This window comes from Lupinus angustifolius, chromosome LG09, assembly GCF_001865875.1.
Source record: "Lupinus angustifolius cultivar Tanjil chromosome LG09, LupAngTanjil_v1.0, whole genome shotgun sequence".
NCBI classification, from domain to species: domain Eukaryota; kingdom Viridiplantae; phylum Streptophyta; class Magnoliopsida; order Fabales; family Fabaceae; genus Lupinus; species Lupinus angustifolius.
In genome coordinates, this window is record NC_032017.1 from 20,584,197 (window position 1) to 20,608,670 (window position 24,474).

Below are 24,474 nucleotides of genomic sequence, written 5' to 3' on the forward strand. Positions count from 1 at the left end.
TAATTTCTAGTCTGTACAATATACATGTCTAACTGCATTAACAACTTGTAGTTGCCAAAGCTTCAATAATCTTAGTTATGATATTAAATAACTCAATCTATTACATTAGTACAACAAATAAATAAAAGTCAATTTTTTTAATATGATCCTAATCCATCTAACCACCACACCTTCGAAACTTTGTCATGAAACTAATACCTAAACCAAAAGCAGTTTGATTTTAAAAAAACTAACTTCCACGTTGTGGAACAAAATCTAGTCAAGTACCTAATATTTAAACGAACAACGTAATTGAAGAAAAAACAGGTAAGAAATTAAATCTAAGTTGTAGAGTTTATAGGAAAAGGCGTTACTTGAATCGGTTAGAAAAGGGTGAACAGTTATAACTGCCTCCATTATGAATCTACCATTTTATCTTTCTATTATCGATAAGCCACTCTCTTCATAAACCCCGAATTCCCTCAAAAGATACTTGTAAATTAAACTTCCATCCACCGACCAAAGAGGAGGAAAAAAACAAAGCACAAACCAGAATTGAAGATGTTAAAAAACAGCAACAACCACGGTGGAACCAGATATAGTTAGTTTTGCGCAGTGTTTAGGACCAACGAGAATACAAGAGTGGTTATAACTTATAAGGTACATGCCATTTCAAACTACAACTGTCTCTTATTGTTTTATCCTTCATCTTTTCCATTGAACATTTCATTTATGGTTAGACACATTCACCTAACATAGCCCTTTTATCAAAGATGATGAACTCCACTGCCATATTCAATGGCGTAGATCGCGTGAAGGGTTCATGGACACCGCAAGAAGACGAAACGCTGTTGAGGCTTGTGGCACAACACGGCCCACGTAACTGGACGGTGATCAGCGCTGGGATCTCTGGGCGTTCCAGCAAGTCGTGTCGTCTAAGGTGGTGTAATCAGCTGAGTCCCGACGTGCAGCACCGTTCTTTTACCCCAGCGGAGGACAGTATCATCATCAATGCTCATGCACTTTACGGTAACAAGTGGGCCACGATTTCAAGACTCTTACCAGGACGAACTGATAATGCTATAAAGAATCATTGGAATTCAACCCTCCGCCGCCATGGTTTGGCACAGGGATACTCTTCCTCCGAGTCCGACATCGTGGTGAACAAGAAGCGCGTCACAAATGACTTTCTCATCCGTAGTTATCCTTCCAAGAGGCCTTATAGGGAGAATCATTTCCCAGAGAATAAGAAAGGTTTGGGTTCAGGTTTTGCTGAGAATATTCATAGTATTCCTGTTACGACGCCGTTGAGTCTATGGCCGCCGGGTGCGGCGGAGAAGGAAGAAGAGGAAGAAGAAGAAAGTGATGAAGTTGAAGGGAAGGGTGAAAAGGTGAATGGGCAAACTCACTTGTCAGTCAGTGGCTCCTCCAGAGAACAAGACCTGGTACAAGAATGGTTCTCTAGCTATCTTCAAAATAGAGGTTAGTTTTTCTTCTTTTTCTCTGGGTGTTCAAGTAGGGGGTATATGTCTGATAAGTAATAATATGTCAAGCACTTTTGCATCATCATCATCATTTGCCATAATCATTAACTGCAAGCATAACATTATAGTAATACACTAGTTAAGTATGGTTCATGTCGGTCTATTTAATATAAACAATAATGGAAAGAATTCTGACTCGTTATATCACGGGATAACATGGATCAATGCAATAATGCTTAGGATAATAGTGACTAATTTGTTGTGTGGTAATGCAGGAACCTAACTACATTACTACAGTGGAGTTTTACTGGGCACCATTCCTTGTAGAGTCAAATTCAGATGATCCAAACATGCATAGCATATTGAATCGTATAATCATGCCTGAATCTATTGAAAAACATGGTGTGAATTGGAAGGATGCGGACTACTTAATCTTTAACACCTATATATGGTGGATGAACACTTTCAAAATGAAAGTCTTGTAAGCACAACATCACCCTATTATTACCCCATTTTTTTCTCTTTTTAAGGTATCTTATTGTCCAAGCAAGTTCATGACACTTTTATATGTGTTTATCTTGCTTGTGGGGTGTGATGAAATAGACGTGGGTCCTTTGATGAAGAGGCCACAGAATACGATGAAGTCCCTAGGCCAGAAGCATATAGAAGAGTACTCAAGACATGGTCAAAATGGGTTGATGAAAACATTGACCCAGAAAGAACTAAACTTTTCTTCACCAGCACATCCCCTCTTCATATCAAGTAATACCCAAATCTTAATTCATGCCTAATTCATCTATAAACATTGTTTTTGTCATATGAACATTGATGTCATATAGATAAAGGAATATAGCTGCAATAACCTTTAATGTGTTGATCTTTTATATTTGTGTACTTAACAATTACGAATATGATTTTGCAGGAGTGAAGATTGGAACAACCCAGATGGAATAAAATGTGCTAGGGAAACCACTCCAATTCTTAACATGTCTGCCCCATTAGATGTAGGAACAGATCGTCGACTATTTGTAATTTCCCACAATGTGACACAATCAATGAAGGTTCCAGTGTACTTTGTTAACATCACTGCTCTTTCAGAGTTGAGAAAAGATGCACATACATCTGTTTATACTATACGTCAAGGAAAAATGCTAACTCGAAAACAACAAGCTGACCCAGCTACTTATGCTGATTGTATTCATTGGTGTTTACCAGGATTGCCTGATACTTGGAATCACTTTCTTTATGCACGTATCATCTCTCAATCTTGACCAACAACTTGTACATGTGTTCATACAATACTTTTGTTTTCCTTTACCCCTTTACTTAAATTGTTACTATTTCAACTTTTTGTACTTTTTTGAGTCAGTTTGTACTTAGTTTTTCTATGACTTTGGACATTCCCCCATTTTATTTCCTGAATTGTACAATGTATATAATAAAGTAATTACAGGATATATCCCAATGCATTATTTTTAAACGATTTATCCTGTGGGATAAAGAGGATTTATTGGAACTCAAACTCTGCTGTTCTTTCTATATATCCCGAAGTTAGTGCATAGGATTCTTACTCATGTAGATATATATAGTTTTTTTTGTTACAAATATATATAGTTTTTTATAATGTGGGCATATATATAGCTATTTAAAGTTTGAAAGCTCCTCTAATTTCTAGTCTGTACAATATACATGTCTAACTGCATTAACAACTTGTAGTTGCCAAAGCTTCAATAATCTTAGTTATGATATTAAATAACTCAATCTATTACATTAGTACAACAAATAAATAAAAGTCAATTTTTTTAATATGATCCTAATCCATCTAACCACCACACCTTCGAAACTTTGTCATGAAACTAATACCTAAACCAAAAGCAGTTTGATTTTAAAAAAACTAACTTCCACGTTGTGGAACAAAATCTAGTCAAGTACCTAATATTTAAACGAACAACGTAATTGAAGAAAAAACAGGTAAGAAATTAAATCTAAGTTGTAGAGTTTATAGGAAAAGGCGTTACTTGAATCGGTTAGAAAAGGGTGAACAGTTATAACTGCCTCCATTATGAATCTACCATTTTATCTTTCTATTATCGATAAGCCACTCTCTTCATAAACCCCGAATTCCCTCAAAAGATACTTGTAAATTAAACTTCCATCCACCGACCAAAGAGGAGGAAAAAAACAAAGCACAAACCAGAATTGAAGATGTTAAAAAACAGCAACAACCACGGTGGAACCAGATATAGTTAGTTTTGCGCAGTGTTTAGGACCAACGAGAATACAAGAGTGGTTATAACTTATAAGGTACATGCCATTTCAAACTACAACTGTCTCTTATTGTTTTATCCTTCATCTTTTCCATTGAACATTTCATTTATGGTTAGACACATTCACCTAACATAGCCCTTTTATCAAAGATGATGAACTCCACTGCCATATTCAATGGCGTAGATCGCGTGAAGGGTTCATGGACACCGCAAGAAGACGAAACGCTGTTGAGGCTTGTGGCACAACACGGCCCACGTAACTGGACGGTGATCAGCGCTGGGATCTCTGGGCGTTCCAGCAAGTCGTGTCGTCTAAGGTGGTGTAATCAGCTGAGTCCCGACGTGCAGCACCGTTCTTTTACCCCAGCGGAGGACAGTATCATCATCAATGCTCATGCACTTTACGGTAACAAGTGGGCCACGATTTCAAGACTCTTACCAGGACGAACTGATAATGCTATAAAGAATCATTGGAATTCAACCCTCCGCCGCCATGGTTTGGCACAGGGATACTCTTCCTCCGAGTCCGACATCGTGGTGAACAAGAAGCGCGTCACAAATGACTTTCTCATCCGTAGTTATCCTTCCAAGAGGCCTTATAGGGAGAATCATTTCCCAGAGAATAAGAAAGGTTTGGGTTCAGGTTTTGCTGAGAATATTCATAGTATTCCTGTTACGACGCCGTTGAGTCTATGGCCGCCGGGTGCGGCGGAGAAGGAAGAAGAGGAAGAAGAAGAAAGTGATGAAGTTGAAGGGAAGGGTGAAAAGGTGAATGGGCAAACTCACTTGAGGGAGATTATTCGACGCATGATCGCGGATGAGGTTAAGAGTTACATGGATGACTTGCGCCATCGTCATATTCATACTGGTTTAAAACTTCATCAATCACTTCCTAAGTAATATATCCTATAATAATATTCATTTAATTTCCTTTAATGCTTGTTCGATCTTTTCTTAATTCCTTGTTTCATATAATTATACAACTGGATACGGAAGCCCAAGTTATTCGAATTGTTCATCAATACGTTAACTTTGTTGCGATTTATGACTCCTAAGGTAGTGCAATTTGAAATCAATTAGTGATTTAATGCGAATGCAGGATAAGCAAAAATGCCAAATGATACAGAGAAGTGTAATAAAAAAACTCGGATCGGTACAGTTTAATAGGAATTCTTAAACCAGCTAATTATTTACTATTAAAATGTCGGGACAAAGGTGATATTAAATGTATTTATGAGATTAATGTCAGCCAAAACCACTTTCATTACTTCTCTATTTCACCTTGGGATCCGCTTGTCGAATCCAACGCAGATTTCAGTAGTCGAAAAAAAAAATCTAAATTAAAATGACTCGAGAATATGCGTAACTACAAAAAAAATATTATAATCAACCTGAAACCATATAAAAAGGTAAACATCTTTGAAAAACAATCAATTAAGCAGAACAACATACGAAAATACATAAGTTCTATTTCTCGATTTCCAAATGACCAAATCGTATTTCAAGTTCAAGATATGCAATATAAAAAAATAGAATTTCATTCTTGAATTACAAATGGCAAATTATTGACATTAACAGTTCAAGCTTTAAATAGCATAGTAGCATACATCTTTAAATAGGAAAACCATATTTTTAAAACCAGGGGACAGTAGTTAGTATCTTTTATCTCATCTCAAGCAACCAATACCACATGCATTCAAACGGGAAAAATCGTATAAACTTGAACCGTTGAACCCTTTATTCTCGTAAGTATGAAAAACATGCAAATGTTGAGTTAAACTAGCATGTCCTTAATTTGAAAACTTCAACAGGGACCAAGTTACAAAATGTACTATATAGACTAATAAAAGGATTAGGTTTGAAGAATATATCCCACAAAAAAGATCAAATGTTTTAATTATATATTTACAAATTAATCAAATTATCACCATTAATATGTTGAAAGGGCAAAAGCTGCCGCGAATAAAATCTGACATTCTAACCACCCTAAGGGATAAACACAATGTTGTTTATGAGAAAAATATAATAAGAAAACCATAAGCTCAAAACAGGAGATACTTAATTCCATGGGGAGTAACATTGTTCTCAACAAATTTAAGCTAAAATAAGCTCAACATAAACTAATTGAAACCAAATAAAGTAGTACAAAATTCTGAATATTCAAAATGACAACAAAAACAACAGGTAGGGATTGAATTTTGCAGGGAAAAACAACACACTACTTGGATCTCTGCCTCATCTTTCGGCGCTTCCTCTTTAGTCTCCTCATACGCTTCTTCTTCCACTGAACAAAACACAACACGATTCAAATAAGAAATCAAATCTCATAATTAAAAAAGGAAATAGGTAAAGTAATCGAGACAATGGATCTCACCTTAGCTCTCATTGTGATCTGAAACCGAAAACCTTACCCTGCTCGATGATGATGGCGGCCGCTGAGAATTCAGAAGGTGGCGAATGGAAGTTGTCACAATTTATAGCCAAGAGGAACCCTAGCAGATAATTATCATTTATTGGGCTTTAATTTGTAAGCCCGGCGTCTCTATTAACAATGTTATAAAAAACCATATTGGCCCATTTCATTGCAGTTTGAAGCAGGAAAAAATTATAAAAATAGATTTAATAGACTAGTCTTTTGTATTTGACTTTTTACATGTGCTCAAGATTCCGGAGTTGGAAAAGATTAGCTAGAAATTTTATCATTACTAACTTCCTGTGTATTTATAAAAACCGTGTTGCTTCTCAGCTATGATTTTAAGTGTTAATAATTTCCTAAAATTCCGAAAAAATAAATTCAAATGAAATATCAATGTAGTTTTAATAATAAATATATTCTTTCATTTTTATATATTGAATCATATCAAGCAACTAAATAATCACATTAATTTCTACTCCTTTTCTTTTGAGAAGTTGTTTTCCCTCAACTCAACACACTGTGCTCCTTTTCTTCTGACAAGATTTTTAAGAATCAAGTTAGGAGAGTCCATATTTTGGTCAAGCAAATCAAGTTAGAAGTTAAGTGTTGGTTTGATGAATGTGCAGTTTTAGGTTGACTAAGTAGAGAGAAAGTATGTGCAGAATATTGTTTGAGAAATGATTGGTAGATAAATATGACTTTTGTTAGATAGTGAATTGTATTGCACCACTGAGATTAGTCAGTGTTTTTTAGGTGACTATCCAGAGTAATGAATTGTCAAATCCTTCATATATAGAAGGTGGGTACATAATTGCCATGTTCTTTGATGTGCTCATGGTTTGTTGGGCAGTAGAATTTTTTGACACTGCACATAGAAAACTGTACATAGGAACAAATACTAAAATTTCTTTGTTCACTTTAGATATAAATTCTACTTTGAATGAGTCATTTTCTTTTATTTTTTAATTTATACTCTCCCTCTAATTACGTTATAAAATAATACAAATAGATTAAATTAATAATCCAAAACGTTAATTAGAATGTAAAATAATATAAATTTGATTGAAATATATTTAATAATGTTTTTATGAATATTTTTCAGAGTAGTTTAATTATTATGTATAGTAATATAAAATAACAAGGCAAACCAGGAAAAAATGTTTATTATTCTAAATTTTCAAATGTCAAAAATAATATAAGAACTAAAAAACATATTAAAATGACAATTAGAAAGGGAAGAACCTAGCAATATTAAGACTATAAAAATCATATGTATGTATCATATTTTTATTAAATAATAACAACATTGTAGATACTAAAAAATGTTTGCTTCAATTTTATTTCATGCATATTCCTTTTTTAAGTAATAAGATAAGATTGAAACGATGTTTCATGCACCGAACATATTCGATGTATAAAGGATTAGCTGAACAATTGAGTTGCTTCACGCAACTATTTATGTACATAAGTCCATAGCTTAAGATAGGCATGCAATTAATGAATCATTTAATTTATACCCATAACCCATCGAAAAGGAAGGAGAAAGAAAAAAAATGACAATTCATCACCATTATCCTATTAAAAGTCACAACAAATAATGTTGGTCGTTTGATAAATGGAACTGCGTGCCCAAGTTTGGGTTCCTGGTGCACATTTTCTTCCATACGTGTAGGGTCAATTGCTTTCTAACACAGACTAGTGCAAGAAAGCCACTACGAACTTAGCATATATAATCACACAGGGAATAAGTGGTGGGTAACTGTAAGGTTTTGGCATCAGGTTAATGTAAAAACTAAGAATAGCAAATGAACCTAATTCTTTCAAAATCGCGTTTTATTAAATGTTTTGGCCTTTAGGTCCTAAGTTATTTAAATATATATCAATATTCAAAATTCGGGAGTAATAAGATGGTTTGATGGCGAAAAGGAAAGATGTAAGAAATGAAGCATAGGAGGTTGTGGGTTCGAGTCCCACGGTGAAAGTGAAGGAGGTTGGGGATGGAGTCTTACCCGCAACAACATACTAACATAAAACAATTACCAATCAAAAAATTATTCAAAATTCATTTGCATACACAATAAGACAATAAGAGACCATGTGGATCGAGCCATAGCTCACTCATAAGAGCACAACATCATAGGGAATTCTAAATGGTGTTACGAGAAATCATATGGTATAAGGATTCTTGGTCCCAAAAAGACTTTGTTTTTATGTCCATATCCAATAATATTTCACTATATAATATAAAATATTAGTTAATATTTTAGGGAGTTGAGATACTATTAGGAACACAATTAAGGACCGAAGATCTTCATTCAATCATATGACCTTTTTGAATTCGGGTTCCTCATCAAACGAGGGCAAGTAATTATCGTAATACCTTTTTGACCTCGTTTTTTCTTGATAAAGCGGAAGCCATGAGAGAATAAGATCTTTTGGAGAAAATTATCTTTTGCATTGAATTGAAAATAGTTATCCATGACTCTTTTATACAAGAGTTTCTAAAAAAGGAAAAACAGAAAAATTGCCTAATAACTTTAACGGTCCTATCTAACCAGAAAAGGATATTGGGCCATTTACAATAAGAAGGCCCAAATAACTAAAACTTAATGAAGGAAGCCACTTCAGCTTAGACACAATAGGCAAAACACAATCAAGCCAAGAAGCTAGGCATATTGTTAATATGAATTTAACACCTCCCCTCAAGTTGGACTATGGATATCCATGAGTCTTAACTTGGAAATGAAACTATTGAATGAAGTAGAACGCATAGGCTTTGTGAAAACATCTGCCAATTGTTGAGAAGAAGATATTGGAAGTAAGTGAATGAGACCCTTCTTGATTTTTTCACGAACCACATGACAATCGATCTCTATGTGTTTAGTACGCTCATGAAAAACTGGATTGTGAGCCAAATAAATTACTAATTTATTATCACAATAAATAGGAGTAGGAGTAGTGAGAGGAATGTGTAAATCAGTGAATAAGTATTGTAACCATTGGATTTCGCATACAAGGCTGCCAAGAGCCCTGTATTCAGCCTCGGAGGAGGAACGACTCACTGTGTTTTGCTTCTTTGCTGTCCAAGAAATAAGGCAATTGTCAAAGAAGACACAAAATCATATGATTGATTCCCTTTGAAGCAAGGAAGTCAGACATCAAAAATTCAATACCATTATCAGTTCTCAAGAACTTGAGTTTGGTATTGAATTGTGTTTCAATGTAGGCCAAAAAATTAATCAAATGTAATCTGGTTTCTGCCTTGCTTTTCATGAAAATAATTGAAGTGAATCTAGTGTGATCATCCACTAAGGTGAGAAAGTATCTGTGCCCAAACATTGGTGGGGTAGAATAAGGTCCCCATATGTCTGCATGTAAGAGGGTAAATGGCTTAGTGGTATGTGTTGTGCTAAGGGAAAAAGGCAATTTTCTTTGTTTTGCAATATAATAAACATCACAAGGAGATGAATCTTTATTATATAGAGGTAGGAAGTTATAGTGTTTACAAAGTAAAGCTAATACAGATTGGGATACATGTCCTAATCTTTTATGCCATTGGGAATAATGTATAGGTTTGTTTACATTACTATGAATATTAAAAATAGTATGTCTAGTAGGTGTAGTAAACTCAAGATCCAGCACATAAAGACCTTGTAGCAATCTAACTGAACCAATCATCTTCTTGGAAAGGTTCTTCACAATAACACATTGATTTGGAGAAAAAAAATAAGATGGCACTACAAGGTAACAATCAGTTTATGTACAAAAATTAAATTGACATGGAAATTGGGAACAAAAAGCACATTATGTAAAACTAGATTGTTAGTTAGTATAATAGTGTCAGATATGTTTGTGCAGACTCTATCACCATTAGGCAGGGTGATATGTATGGGATTAATGAGTCTTTGTGTGCTGAATTTATTCAGATCATATGATATGTGATCTGTGGCTCCTGTATCAAGGAGTCATTTTGAATTAAAGATACCTAGAGGAGTGGCATTGATAACAGAATTCACAACATGGTTTGGATTCTGGTTTAGCACATTAAGAATGCCTTGAAATTGCTCATCAGTGAAGGTCCTAGAGGAAGCTTGAGTATCCTTATTTGGTTGGTTGAAGGAGCAAGTGTTGTTGTCTTCATGATCAAAGGAAAAACCGACAGTGTGGTTAGCCATTCTACCAGGTCTATTGGATTGATACCCTAGATGGTAACCATGCTTAAGAAAACATGTTTCTATAGTGTGGTTAGTCCTTTCACAGAATGTACAAAATTTGACCTTCCTTTTCCTCTAATGTTGTGTGGCACATTGGTATTATTCCTTGGAGCTACTAAGGCTAATTGTTGGTCCTGCTGTTTTGGTGTCCATTTCAATGATGGAGCCTATAGAGCTGCCCAAGTGTCTTTCTTGTTGCATTATGAGGGAAAAGGTTTTGCTAATATTTGGGAGCGATTCAATCAGCATTATCTATGATTTTACATGAGCATACTGCTCATTCAAACCATTTAGAAATCGAATTGTGTAATCTTACTCTCTATAGGTTTTGAAAGACTCAACAAGGCCACATGAACAAGTTGTGGGACATTTGCATTCTCTAATAGGTCTATAGCTCTCTATTTCGTCTCATAAAGTCTTAAATTTAGTGTAAAATTCAGAAATATCACAGTTACATTGATTGAGATGATAAAATTCCTCAACTAGTTGAGCAATTCTGAATATGTCGGTTTAAGAAATTTTTCTTGTAAGTCTTTCCACACATCACTAGCATTATTCATCTATAATATGGATTTCACAATCGGTTCTTCAACTGAATGCTGGATCCATGACAATACTATGGTATTGCATCTTTTCCAAGATCCGTGAAGAGGATCATTGGTAGGTGGCTGGGGTATGCCCCTGGAAATGAAGTCAACTTTATTCTTGGATTCCAAAGCTAGCTTCATGCTTCGTGACCAAGATTGATAGTTCTTTCCATTCAGCAATGTAGAACTAATGTTGGATTTTCGTTGGAGTGAAGAAAGTAAGGATTAACGTGAGGATCAAAGGAGTTGGCCTGGTTTGCCATGGTTGAAGATATGGAAGGAGAAGAGAAAGGGAGAAGAAGGAGATAAAGCGGAAACCATGAGAGAATAAGATCTTTTGGAGAAAATTATCTTTTGCATTGAATTGAAAAGAGTTATCCATGACTCTTTTATACAAGAGTTTCTAAAAGAGGAAAAACAGAAAAACTGTCTAACAACTTTAACTACTTATCTAACCAGAAAAGGATATTGGGTCATTTACAAGAAGGAAGCCACTTTGGCTTAGACACAGCAGGTAAAACACGATCAAGGCAAGAAGCTAGGCATATTGCTGATATGAATTTAACATTTTTTTAATTAGCATTTCTCTAAAGATAGTATCAAATATTATGTTGATTGGTTAATAAATATTTAGGGAAGAAATATAATTTTGTTAGTAATGATATGTGATTTTTTACAAAATTAGTTTATCAATTTAAAAGTACATTTTGTAACATAAGTCTGTTTCTTGTGGAACTAGAATATTTGTAGTCTATAGGATTTGTCATTTTTCTTGTGGAACGAGAATATTTGTAGTCTATAGGATTTGTCATTTTTCTTTTGGTTAGGAAATATTTATAAGTTGGTTTTATAAGTAGATGTCATTTTTTGGATTATCTGAAAGCGACATATTAAAACTTCTATAATTTCTAATATATATTATAATTTCTTAATATGTATACTTATTTTTGTGATGAAGTTTAATGTGTTCATAAATCATAATATTTTGTCATCCATCATTCGTATCAATTACATATATTTAATAAATAATAATTGTAAGCCATGATATACTTTCTCCTACACTTGTCCAATCTAAAAATCCGAGAGATATAGTGTTATTGTTACTCTTATTTCCCCAAATGATGTGTGTCAACCATAATTAAATTAACTTTGAGAAGGATAGTGTGATTTCCCAAAATATAATTTCATACGTGAAAAACTAATTTTAGCAAAACCAGTTTTTTCTAATTGTTGAATGATTGAATCACCAGAATTCTCACACAAGAATGAGTCATGTTTTATTTAAAATTTACAAAATCTGTATACACAGTAAAAAACATAACTCGAATTACCTCAGAAAGTAGTCAATTTTTATATATACAAAAAATACAAATGACAAATTTTATAAAATTTATACTACATGCAAAGTTTCAAACTGAAACCAGTAAAACTATCTCAGTTCCTTCATACAAGGATTTACATGACTCGAAACAAACACCAAAATCAAATACATTATCATTTTCTTCTAAAAAAACAAGTAAATGATCATCATTCATTATTTCATTGATTGATACTAATTAAAAATGATTAATGGTGTCTAATTGGTGGTTCTTGAATGAGAATAGTGGGAAACGAAAAATCATCGAACTTGAGAGAAGCTCTACAAAGAGGACAATTAGAATGATTCATAAGCCACTTATCAACACACTCGCAATGAAACCAATGCTCACAACCCGGTAACACCTTCACCTTCTCACCATCTCTGAACGCGCTTAAGCATATGCAACACTCACACGCGCTATCCTGATCCGAACTCGTCTGGTGCAACACAATCGGCAGTTTCTTTATCGTTTCGGCTGCGAGTCCTTGAGACGACGGCGGCGTTTGCAGCGCGTGGCGTCTTCGAAATGAAGAGAATGCTTGGGGACGGCAGATCCAGCGGACGTAGAGGAAGAAAACGATGGTGAAGAGGACAATGACGAAGAGAACGAGGAGGAAGAAGAATTTCCGGCCACGGATTTCGAGGCTTTCGTCGTCGATCGCGCCTCCGTCGTGGTGCCAGTTGAATATTTCAGCGTCGTGACTTGACATTTTTAGTGCAGTGGAGGCGGTGGTGATGGTTCGTGGAGTGTTGAGGAAGAAACGAATGACGGTGGAGCGAAACGACGGCGTTTTAATATATTTAACGAAGTAGAGTAGAAACAGTAAGAAACGGCGCTGGTTCGGTGGGTCTGAGTGGATCGTACTAGAAACGATGATCTGACTTTACTTATAGATACGTTGCGTGACTTATTATGTTCACTCGCACTCTCAGCGCGTGCTATATGATACTGGTAATTTATTTAACTTCTTTTCTGTTTTCTGAGTTTATATTTTGAGTAAATGAAAAGAAATAGTGAACATGAGTATTTCTTTACAAGTGTATTTCATAGTTTATAAATGTTTCTCTTTCTTTCTTTTTTCTCCAAAAAATTAACTTCACAAGTAGACTCTAAAGTTTCATAAAATATATAAGTCTTGAGACATTGTATTTCGTAAATTTAAAACTAGGAAAATTGAGTTCTTGGAACAATATTTTTATCCAAGTACATATATGTGCAATGTGAAAATAACAAAGATATTAAACAAATAATTTATTACTTTGAAAATTAAGGGATTCAACTTTCCTATATTCACTTGCTTGACATTGGAGGTGGATATAATTATTAACACAATATGGAACAAAATTGTTGGTGTATTATAGGCAAAATTCATTTCCCTGATTTCTATAATTAATACTAAACTTTCAATGTGAAAAAACATTAAATAAAAACAACTAATAGTTAAAAACATTATGAAACCAAACAAATTAAATGATTTTTCTTGAATAACTTTAATAATTTATTTTATATGTACCAAAAATAATAATATGTTTTATTAGTAATCCTAATAGTTTTCGATTTAAAAAAATCATTTCTTGTATTTTCCCAAATCTATTGTTTTTCTATAATTTATATTAGTTACATCTGTCCTAGACCCTCTAGCATTGGAATATAGAGAGAAAATAATTTAGTAATTTTTAATATAATATTATCAAAAAAACAGTTAATAAAATTTCATGCATATATCAAAATCCCCATATGTACTAAACTTTCCTGTAATTTAGAGAATGTGTAATCAATCTACATGTACTACGAGCACAAGATTAAGCTATAGATGACAAAATAGGAGAAGCCTACGGACCAGCCTACATAGCCCTCAAAATATTATGAACAAGACATAGAAATTTTGTTTATTTACCTGTTTTGCCCTGTCCATTTGCCCGCAATTTTCACAGGCATTTCTATTGGTTAATGCGGGCTATCCGCGGGCATGTTATAAGAGAGAAAATATGAAAATTCAAATAATTTATAATATAATGTGATTTAGTGCCTCAAAAAAACTGTAATATGATATAATTTGTTCAATTTCATATAAAATATCAAAGTTTTTTCTAATTTTTTTATCTTAAACTACCTTTTTCAATTCTTTTTACTATATTGTATGATTTTTTTTTATTTATAAATGTGCGGGTGTTGCCCATTAGCCCGTTTTAAAATGGACAGAGCATACAATTTTTGTCCACTAAAACGATGTGAACACGTTTACGTCCACTTAAATTTTACGAGCATTTACAAGCGCGTACAAAACATGTTGATCGAGACGTTTTGCCATCTCTACATAATGCCCTACCGAAAACACGATCTAAATAAGTGAAGTATAGCATTAGACTACACGGAGTGTTGGCTCATTAATAAATCATTACATTCACACTACATGTAACAACTTTATCCTCAAAGTAACAAATAGAGTGAGGTTTCTTCCCAGTAAAGATTGAGAATAAATATATCGAACTTAAAGAAAAACTTATTATTTAAAAACCACAGCCGAACAAATCAGCATATTTGTTGGGTTGTAGCTTGCTCTGTTATGTGTTAATTAATGAAAGTACCTTAGCAAACATTGCTTTCAAGTTGCAGCCTACACGACAGTTTTGTTAGAATGAGTCGTATCTTCTAATCTCTATAATATAAAATTCACGAATGCTACCACAAAATCAATGTTTCACTACCATAGTCCAACCTTTTTGTAACCAATGACCTGTGTTCAAACTTCAAATAAATAAAATCTTCAACTTAGTCCAAATTTAATTAGAAAATAACGTACGGCAAAATTTACATTTGTGGTAGATAAGATTAGGGGGTTCAATTTTTACTGCCTCCCCACGTTACGCGTTTAAATTGGACCGTGGAAATTCTTGTCGGTCCCAGTTTGGTTTTATTTATCAAATAAAAAAACGTTGTTTATGGGATATGTTATCAATTTGGCTTATCAATTAGACAATAGAGTTGAACGTTTTGACCAACATTTTTTTAATATTTGCACTAAAAGGACAAAAAGGAATTGGGATAATGTTTTACATATATGGTACAAGATTTCGGTCCACTAGAAGTTGGTTTTCAACACTGTCTGGTTGGCTCGTCATTAAGAAAAAAGTTAGATTTAATCTGTGTATTAAAAAGACAAAAGGACTTGGGATAATTTTGGGCATCTTAGCCATTGTGATTTCGCCCATTAAGTGGAGGTTCATAAACCTTTGAGACAACCCTTACAAACTTCCAAATAATTAGTCAACTAAAATCTAACTAACTTTCATCTAAGGGTCAATATTTAATGAGGTAATGACAAGTAATGAATGATTTATTTTCATTTACAAGTAAGCTAACTTATGTATGCAACATGTATGTGATTTTGGTTGGGTATCACATCTTGGCCTGTGCTTCGGCTTGATCATGCTCATGCCTGTCTCGTGCGTGGGTCTGGTGGTGCCCATGCTTGACTCATAGCATGGCATAGTTGTCTCGTGCTTATCTCGTACCACATAATGCTTGACCCGCATCTAACCTATGTCTGGTGTCAAGCTTTGGCGCATCCGTGTCTCGGCCATGTGTTTGCCTTAGAATATTTGTGCATCGGTTAGATCCTTTGGCTGGCACACCGTTGTTTCGGTCACGTGCGTACATGGCCTGTGCTCGTTGTCGTGTCAAACTGTGTTGGCCCATGTTGTTGTGTCTTCACACTTGATGAGTCTTGGCCTAGGCTTGGCTAAGCTCGGACACTTGTCCAATAATGCATGTGTATAAGTACTGTATCTATTGAACTCTACTTAATATAACACACATCCCTTTTCCTTCTAAACATGTTACAGCAGCCTTTGCTACTGGTACATCTTGATGCAACCTGCTCAGCCTTGAAGATCACTGGACATCTTATACCCTTGGCACTTACACCATCCAACAATTAAGCATATCACTTATACATATTGAATCTGATATAGGATGATTGTTGTAGCAGAGTTCTCTTGTTTTCTCATTATAAACGTGCCTAAATTGATTAAAGGCACATGTGCCTATTATGTTAAAGTAGTTAGTAGTTAGTTGGTTTACTTGTTCAGCAAGGTATTGCATAAGCCTTGTATATATATCAAGTAATAGTTTTGTATTTTTCAATCAATGAATAAACCAACAACATTCGATTCATCAATCTTCTTTTCCTTACATTTCCAATAGTATCAGCAGTGCAGGTCCAGAATTATCTCTTGTAACACTTTGTTAAAATTGTTGTGTTTTCAATCTTTCTGACTAGAGTAGTGCTTATTTTGAAACAGGAAGATGTAATCCAAAATTTGATAAATTCACCAGTCGGAGTGGTACAAAGTATTTTGGACAGCTTTACTCTATATGAAAGCCAAACTTGCATCAAGCACTACAAATATTGTCTTCCCTTCTTATTTCTGATTCTTTTTAATATTTATAACTTATGCTTTAGTAGTAGGGATACGACATTGGTTAGCATAGAAAAACTGAATGTAATACTCAAGTTATAAGCTATTCCACCCACCTAATAGACGTTGAAATATTTTTATATGTTTAAGTCCTAATAATTGATGTTTTTATTTAAAGTTGTGTTATGAAAATGGCTACCTAGAAAATGTATATTATGAAATACTTATAAGTGAGTGAAGTCACCAAAAAGAGAAAAGACTATCATTGGGCGAGTCAGTGTTGATAGAGTAAAAGTCATCGTGAACATTGATACTTAGAGGAAGCAGTATGCTAAAAGTCTCACACTGGGTTGGCATGTCGAATTCAATATTTGTGGTAATTTGATGATAATGAGATGCGATCTATCATTGCCTGTTGTATTTATTCTGTGCTTGCATATCACCTGTGTGATGCCTTGAATATATGAAACTTGATTAGAATACTAACTCTGCTTTTTAACCCTGTTCTATTAAAACGTTTGCTATAATTCACTTAGTTAAGGATTATCACATTAGAAGCCAAAATAATTTTAGCTACCTTTAACTTGGATGATCAGAACTGGTGCATAAATTTCAGAGAAATCATTTGTTTTTTACATTCTAACACGTGGCAGCCTAGCAGGAAGCCCAAGACGAACATACGTCTATGCTATTTCCAGTGAGACAGAGATGAGATTATTGTGAACATAAATATCTGTAATTAGCTGGTAACATAGGAGTATTATTCTTCTAAAATATGATGTATTTATAGCCCATATATTTAATATTTGATTGGTCTAACTCTAACGTGTATACATTCTGCAACAAGAGTTCATGTCGGTAGCAGGTGTATAAATGTATTCACATATACAATAAATTATTTTAGCTGTGCACTTTGTCGTTACACTAACTATTGACACTTTTCTACATATAACAGTACTCTTCATGAATATCAATTATGTCCCTGCAATTTCAGAAATTGTTAATTAAACAACAGACTTAATGATGAAATCGATCAACAAGGCAAGTTCAGGTGTGGGGTTATTCATGTTGCTTTAATGGTAGGTGGTTGTTTTTCAATCTCTTATTTTATTAACAGATTTGACACCCAATTATACCTTTTTTATATGGGTAATACATGTATTTTTTATTTTATGTACATTATATGACTGTATCTAATACCACTAACGTTAAAAGTTGAAGTAGGGGTAGGGGTGTCCCTAGAAATATTTATTTTTTTTGGTATTGCTGGTTGAAATTGATATGTGTGAATGAACTTTACCAACTCGATATTTGCTTGAAATTCGATTCATTATTTAGCATAATAAACTTAATTTATGGACCAAATGAGCCGAACTTAAAGTTAAAAATGAGCTCAATATTTTTTTTATATTTATTGTTATTATATAAATAATGTTATATTTATGCATACAAAACCTATGTTTTAAAAATCAATTATTATTTTAGTCGAATAGTTCACGAACTTTAACCGAGCCGAACAGTTCGCGAACTTTAATCGATTCGGACAGTTCGTGAACTTTAATCGAGTTAAACCCGAGCTAAAAAATAACTTGTATCAAACTTGGGTCGAATTTCAAGCTTCCTTATCGAGTTGAACCAAACTAAGGTCTAGTTCGACTTGATTGAGTTTGTTTTATGTGGAATACTAAGTGCAAAGTGCAAAGAAACTGTTGAAACTAATTGGCCTTAACACTAGTCTTTGGATTCCCATGACCGAATAAAGGTTAAGGACCATTGGTGGGGTTGGTTACTGAGTGAAAATCATAATGGATGCTCCATGTTCCAATAAAACAGTACAGTCAGACCCACTGGCTTGGGCAGTAACCGTTCAAAGATTAGGAAGAAGCACTAGCTATTGTTGCTTTCTTTGTACTGAATGGTGTGTCACACATGTAGGTAATGGCAGTGAATGCTCCAGGTGCTCTGGTCTACATCACCAATGAATCAAGACTAGTCTACCAGCTTATCTCAATTCATAATTCAACACTTTTCTTTTCTTCCCATATCCTATCTTTACTATCAGCACCCACTATTCTTATTTTTTAGAAGGGTGAAGTGAAACATTTGGATGCATCATTGGATTTGTGCACAGCTGGTTCTTAATTATGAATTGTTAGTAAGAACCTTTGGAACTTGCATGAAAGAAATAAAATTTTATGAGTTACATATATTATTGGAAAGTGTAAATGAACATAAAATATGATGTGAAATTCAATTGAGGACTAGGCTGGTGTTGCACCATTGAAGATGTTCTAAATAAATAAAAGATAGTGGAGATCCTTTGATTTTGGATAAAAGAGACTCATTGGGACATATATTTAACAGCAGAATTTCATGATCACTTTACCATCTTATTATCATTGCAAAAGTGAAACCATATCTAATGGATTTTCTTACCGATCCTTTAAATCAACCGCATACCAGTTTCTGCATATCAATCATGTTACTTTATAGTGTGGAAGTAGTCTTAATTATACAACTAGATATTATGGACCACTTTTAATGAATTTAACTATGAATGAAACCAAATATGCCAAGAAATCATCAATTTCCAATAGCTCCTAGCTCCAATAATAGTATAGGAATCCTGAATTTAACTGTTTTCACAGACCAATCCATCCACAGAGTTTTCATTTATTAGCATATACAACAAGTCCAAGCTTTTGATTGTTCATATTCATGACAATTACAACCAAGTGGAGACAAAAAAAAAAGATGGGGTGAGGGAGATCATAACAGTAAAATTAAAATATATAAGGAATTTGAATGAAATCATCCACAGTTGTTTCATGTCGGCTCAATGATTGAGATGGAGAACTGTTGCTGAAGCTGTCATTGAAATCACTGCAAGTATAGAAATCAGGTAAGGGTGGCAAACTAACATGATTATTGAAGAAATCATTAGAAGGTGTAGTAGTAGTAGTAGTATTTGCAGCAGCATATAGAGCAAGACGATCCTTAGCAATTGCAAGATCATGTTGAAGTTCCACCATTTTCCTTTGCAACAAAGCAATAGCACCAATGCATCCATAAACAGGATCCTTAAGCCTTGCTTCTGCTTCATAAGCCAGTGAATTCACAGTATCTTCCCTATGTTCCTCTGGCACTTCAATCAGGATCTTGCTTACATTGCTAGCACCAAAAACTTTGTGCACCTTGGCAAATTTCTTGCACTCATCAGAGCGAAAGTAAGGTGCAAATATACAATTCGGTATGCATCTTCTCTTCAAAAACTTGCAGGCTGCACAAGAAGAACTTGAACGAGGTTCATATCCTCTCATTGCTTTAATTCACATACACTACACTATGATATCCTAAAATATATCTTTGCACTTATAGAATGTATGGTTCTCTCTATAGGTACTTTAGTGTATCGCTATTTAAGGGCAACCACATTTCTTGTTCATTAGTTTAGATAAAGCTACTGGCTCGAGTCTTGCATAGTTGCATTGCATGGACCAGTGCTGTCTTTTTACTGTTTTTTAGTTTAGTTTTATATTTCTATCTAAAGGTAATCATTATTTATATTACTTCATGTGGATGTTACATTTTGTTTTATTAAAAAACCCAACATTTTCCTTCCTCTAGTAACTAACAACTATGGGTTAAAATGTCTTTATAATTTTTTATTTTCTATCACCTACTTTCTCTATCACTTCACTAACTTCTCTCCCTCCATACATCCCTATACTCAATAAAATAAAAGTATAGGATCACAATCAACAAGCTAGCTTATTTGCTTTGGATATGATATAGCATCATTAGGAGTTTGTACATAATGGTAGCACATCTTTTCTATCATAAATCTTACAATTGCATGTGATACTTGTTGTAGTTGGTAAAAAAAAATATTTAAATTAAAAAATATAATAATTAAATGTTTGATGACCAATCACAATAAATAATAAATGAAAGGTTCTAAGATTTTATTCCTGAGAGCGACATTTATTACAAGGGATAACTACGAACCCTGAAAAAGATTAATTCATTAGTAATAAAATACATTTATACTTGTAATATAGAAAATATGAGCCCTTACCATATATTTGGATAACTATATCTTGTCTTAGTTTTATATTTTCTTTTGTTACCTACCCAAAAAAATTAGTATATACGGCCTTAATATTTTCCATCTAGTGAAAAGGGAAAATACATGGATAGATGGAAACATAAGTGGAACATCACATTTGTTCCTAAGGGAAAGTAGACTGTGGATAGTGGGTGCTATGTGTTAGTAGTTTTCAACTCACACGGGATAGTTCATGAATAAAGATGGGAATTTTTTTGATTGGTTGAAGAAAAGAAATTTTTTCAATACAAGTTAAATTATCCCTTACCATAGATAGGTATAGTATGAAATTGAGTACTCCAGATGTGTAGTTTGGAATCTTCAGTACATCATAGTGGTGCCAAAAATGAAGCTATCAGGGTTTTGTTTCGTGCTTACTATTATTAGATGTTTTGTTCATTCGAGGTTGTTAATTCGTCAATTATAGTTGCTTTCTAGCAACTGAAACTGGAAATTTAAGGTTAATCAAATGCAAGCAAGATTAGCATGCCAAGTTTAATCACATCAAATTAATCATGTACTAGAACTGCATACTGCATACATAGTAACCTAAAATGAGTTCAATGAAAATTAGAACAAGAGAATAAAAGTGATAGAAAATAAGATATATGTCAAAATATAAATATATTAAAGGAAATAATATAATGAAATATTTGATTTTCTTCTAACATGTTGTAAAACCGGAAGGGTCTCAATAAGAAAATGTTGATAAATATGTGGATGCTTTTGTGACACGAGACTTTAAAATCTAAAAGTATCCCAGAAGACCATAAATAGTTGGGTTGAAAGGGATTGGTATTTTGTTACAAAAAGCATATGAAGGAACAATCTAAGGGTATCAACTTTTTTTGTTTTACAGCTTCATCTTTCACATCTGATTTTTTAATATTTGCGTATAAAAAACCAAAGAGAAACGTCAAAAAAATTGTGTGAAAAGCAAAATAAAAAGGAACACATATATTCAGATTTTCACCTTAAATTCTAGTTATATCCTCTCCACAAGGAAAAAGGAGATAAATAGAGGAAATATAAAAGTTTTTCAGATTTGATGCGAAAGTGGGGGTGGGGCAAAAATAGAAGGGGAGGATAAATGTCAGCTTCATAGAGGGCTTGCCGCCAAAGCCAGATGGTAGTGGGAGAGAGTTATTAGAAAGCAATTGAAAATGATAATGCCAATGCATGCACACTCCCAACTTCTAAGATTTATGACCCCACTTGTTTTAATGCACACATAGTTTTCCTCTTTATACAAGTTTTAAAAATTCTATACCCTATAGAAAAAATTCACTCTAAAATCAATGAGTAAATTTGAACTATTAGATTTTCATAAAATAAATAATTAGTATCGGATAATTTGGACAAAGGCATCGTAAGATGATATATAATTAGTATTCAAATTTCAATACGCACGGTTGATCTTAATCCAACGGTGGGTGAACTACAGGCGCATGAGTGGATCACGGCACTGCAGATCATAGCTTCCTTGAACTGGGCCGGCCCATGAATGATTGGTAATGAGGAAGAGTCCCACTTTTATCTATTATTTTCTTTCCTCTCTGTTTTTGTTGTTCTTTTAGAGTGGATGGGGGTTAAAAGCTTAATATGTGGATGTGGAAAGAAGGATGAGAATCACATTTCTCAACTCGGTGTCTCCATTTCTATCTCGTTCCACTTATATATTGACATATAGACTTTATATATTATTTTAATAAAATAAAAATAAAATGAGATGTTGTTTTTAATTTGTTGGTAAACATTGATTGGTCTGAGATACGTGAAAAGACACAATAAATAGTGGGTAGTTTCTGATACTCTGTACCAAACTGGACCTAGCTTGACTTGGTCACAAGCAAGTGAGTGATTAATGGTTATGAACACAATCTAGGATGGGGATTTGCCGTTCCAAACCATGTCTTCAACCACGTTTCTAATCAATCACAATGAAGTAAAATTAATAAAGTTATGAATATTTAATTTTTTTAACTAATGTCGCATAATAGGATTGGTCTAGAACAAGGTTTGGGACAACAGATACTTTTCCCCACTCCCCTCTCTCTATTGTTATTATTATTTTGTATTTTGGAAATCATACTACTTTCTTTAAAGAGAAAGACGTTGGTTGGGGAAAGATGATGAACATCTTTCTCTTCGGTCAGTGAGGGGTAACATATAAGCCATATCTGAGAGGCTGAGATCAATTACTATTTAGTGATGAAAACCCAGGTGTTCATAGAGTGGGCAGAGTGTAAAAAGTTGAGAAAGCATGAAGTGTTCCTTTTCATGTTTGAATTTCTCTTGCTCATAAATTAGATAAAGTTGCTTGTTGTTGAAATAAAGAAACTATTTCTTTTTACACCAAAATATGGGCATCAAATGACATCCCTTTTATTTTTGTTTCTGTATGTAGGGATAATAAATAGATAAATATATCATATAAAATATGTTTAAAACTCAATGTATAAATAATTAAACTCTTAAATAATGTGGTCCAAAATACCTTTGAAAAAATGCCACTCCAAAAAAGGGAAAAAAATAGATAACTAATCAAATGAGTTGATTGATTGATTACCAATGAGTTTCATTAAACTATTGTACCCATTTTCGGAAAAGAAATTCTTTGCAAGATATGGGAAAGTGTTTCTCATTTATGTATAGAAGGTGATAAGATATTGCAAAAAGAACAAATATCTGGAGAGAACAATGATGGAATTTACACACATTCTTTTCCTTCTTTTTCCTACACTTTCATGTGATCATTATGTTGTTCTATACTGGAATGATTTTGTTAAGTGGTTTTTTAGGATATGTCTCCAAAAAGGAGAGTCAAATTGTAAAAAAAATATATGTCAAACGTTTTGTGCCTATTCAATTGATTGTTTGATATATGCTATGGTTTACCATTGAACTGGCCTAGCAAAGGCAATAAGCAAGATTTGCAAGTTCATGTCTAAACCAATAAAATAACATTAGGATAAAGTCAAATAAATTTTTAGGTACTTTATGGGAGATACGTGTCATGAGAATATGGTGATACTTCATTTACTGGTTGTGTGGATTTCAACGATGAAAGTGATTTGGATAATATAAGATCTTCAATATAGTTTTTTCTCAAGTGGTAGGTCGTTTATATAGACATCATGAATTGAGCATGTTGGAGTTGTATCCATACCTAAAGCATGGTACATATTAGTTGGTGAGACTTCTTGGGGATCTTAGTGGCTTTCATCGTTCGATCAAGAACTAGGCATTCAACAATGTGAGTTCAATTATATTATGACTAGCACTGTGCCATACATGTTAGAAAGAATCATGTGTCATGAAAAGACCAAACATACTAGTGTGATGTTTCACAAAATTAGATAGTTTTTAGATTATATTATAATATTTTTGTAGAAGCTTTACACTCCATAAAATGCATTTAATATGCTAAACAATATAATTATCATAGACAAGTTTAATTATTGCTTGAGCTTGTTGAACATTCGTTAATGCCAGATTTCGAAGCAACCTTAGATAATACTTCATATTCATCAAAGTTGAGATTGTTATGTTTAATTTATAATTATATGTTAGATGCCTCTCATTACTATGCCTTAAAAGAATTTTATGACAATTTTATGGCTCTCTTTAAGGGCAT

The 24,474-nt window shown here is 33.6% G+C and overlaps 5 protein-coding genes and 1 long non-coding RNA gene across 6 annotated transcripts; 3 read left to right on the forward strand and 3 right to left on the reverse strand.

Annotated features, from left to right (window-relative positions):
- On the forward strand, positions 299–1,376 carry LOC109356341 (transcription factor MYB44-like; the record flags this gene model as incomplete). The annotated part of the gene is made up of 2 exons (XM_019599663.1): positions 299–639; positions 753–1,376. A coding segment is annotated over exon 2 (624 nt), but the record flags the coding sequence as incomplete, so codon positions are not given.
- LOC109356342 (protein ESKIMO 1-like) lies at positions 1,375–2,920 on the forward strand. Its single transcript, XM_019599664.1, has 4 exons — positions 1,375–1,461; positions 1,739–1,944; positions 2,067–2,225; positions 2,386–2,920. The coding sequence occupies exons 1-4, from the start codon at positions 1,375–1,377 to the stop codon at positions 2,732–2,734; spliced, it is 801 nt and encodes a 266-aa protein (XP_019455209.1). The 3' UTR covers positions 2,735–2,920.
- On the forward strand, positions 3,428–4,665 carry LOC109356759 (transcriptional activator Myb-like). The gene is made up of 2 exons (XM_019600272.1): positions 3,428–3,767; positions 3,881–4,665. The coding sequence occupies exon 2, from the start codon at positions 3,881–3,883 to the stop codon at positions 4,628–4,630; it is 750 nt and encodes a 249-aa protein (XP_019455817.1). The 5' UTR covers positions 3,428–3,767; the 3' UTR covers positions 4,631–4,665.
- LOC109356761 lies at positions 5,770–6,215 on the reverse strand. The gene is made up of 2 exons (XR_002108788.1): positions 6,105–6,215; positions 5,770–6,014 (listed from the first exon to the last, which is right to left on the reverse strand). It is a non-coding gene; the product is annotated as an uncharacterized LOC109356761 (long non-coding RNA).
- Positions 12,303–13,211, reverse strand: LOC109356760 (RING-H2 finger protein ATL66-like). The gene has a single exon (XM_019600273.1). The coding sequence runs from the start codon at positions 13,015–13,017 to the stop codon at positions 12,514–12,516; it is 504 nt and encodes a 167-aa protein (XP_019455818.1). The 5' UTR covers positions 13,018–13,211; the 3' UTR covers positions 12,303–12,513.
- On the reverse strand, positions 19,369–20,133 carry LOC109357119 (LOB domain-containing protein 21-like). The gene has a single exon (XM_019600855.1). It carries the CDS (start codon positions 20,047–20,049, stop codon positions 19,513–19,515), a length of 537 nt encoding a protein of 178 aa, XP_019456400.1. The 5' UTR covers positions 20,050–20,133; the 3' UTR covers positions 19,369–19,512.

Excerpts from the sequence above, each read along its gene's own strand:
- LOC109356760 (XM_019600273.1), bottom strand. The coding sequence starts at position 13,017 with ATGTCAAGTCACGACGCTGAAATATTCAACTGGCACCACGACGGAGGC.
- LOC109356342 (XM_019599664.1), top strand. The coding sequence starts at position 1,375 with ATGGGCAAACTCACTTGTCAGTCAGTGGCTCCTCCAGAGAACAAGACC. Across the intron at positions 1,462-1,738 it reads TAGCTATCTTCAAAATAGAG|GAACCTAACTACATTACTAC; the intron begins GTTAGTTTTTCT and ends GTGGTAATGCAG. Across the intron at positions 1,945-2,066 it reads ACTTTCAAAATGAAAGTCTT|ACGTGGGTCCTTTGATGAAG; the intron begins GTAAGCACAACA and ends GTGATGAAATAG.
- LOC109357119 (XM_019600855.1), bottom strand. The coding sequence starts at position 20,049 with ATGAGAGGATATGAACCTCGTTCAAGTTCTTCTTGTGCAGCCTGCAAG.
- LOC109356759 (XM_019600272.1), top strand. The coding sequence starts at position 3,881 with ATGATGAACTCCACTGCCATATTCAATGGCGTAGATCGCGTGAAGGGT.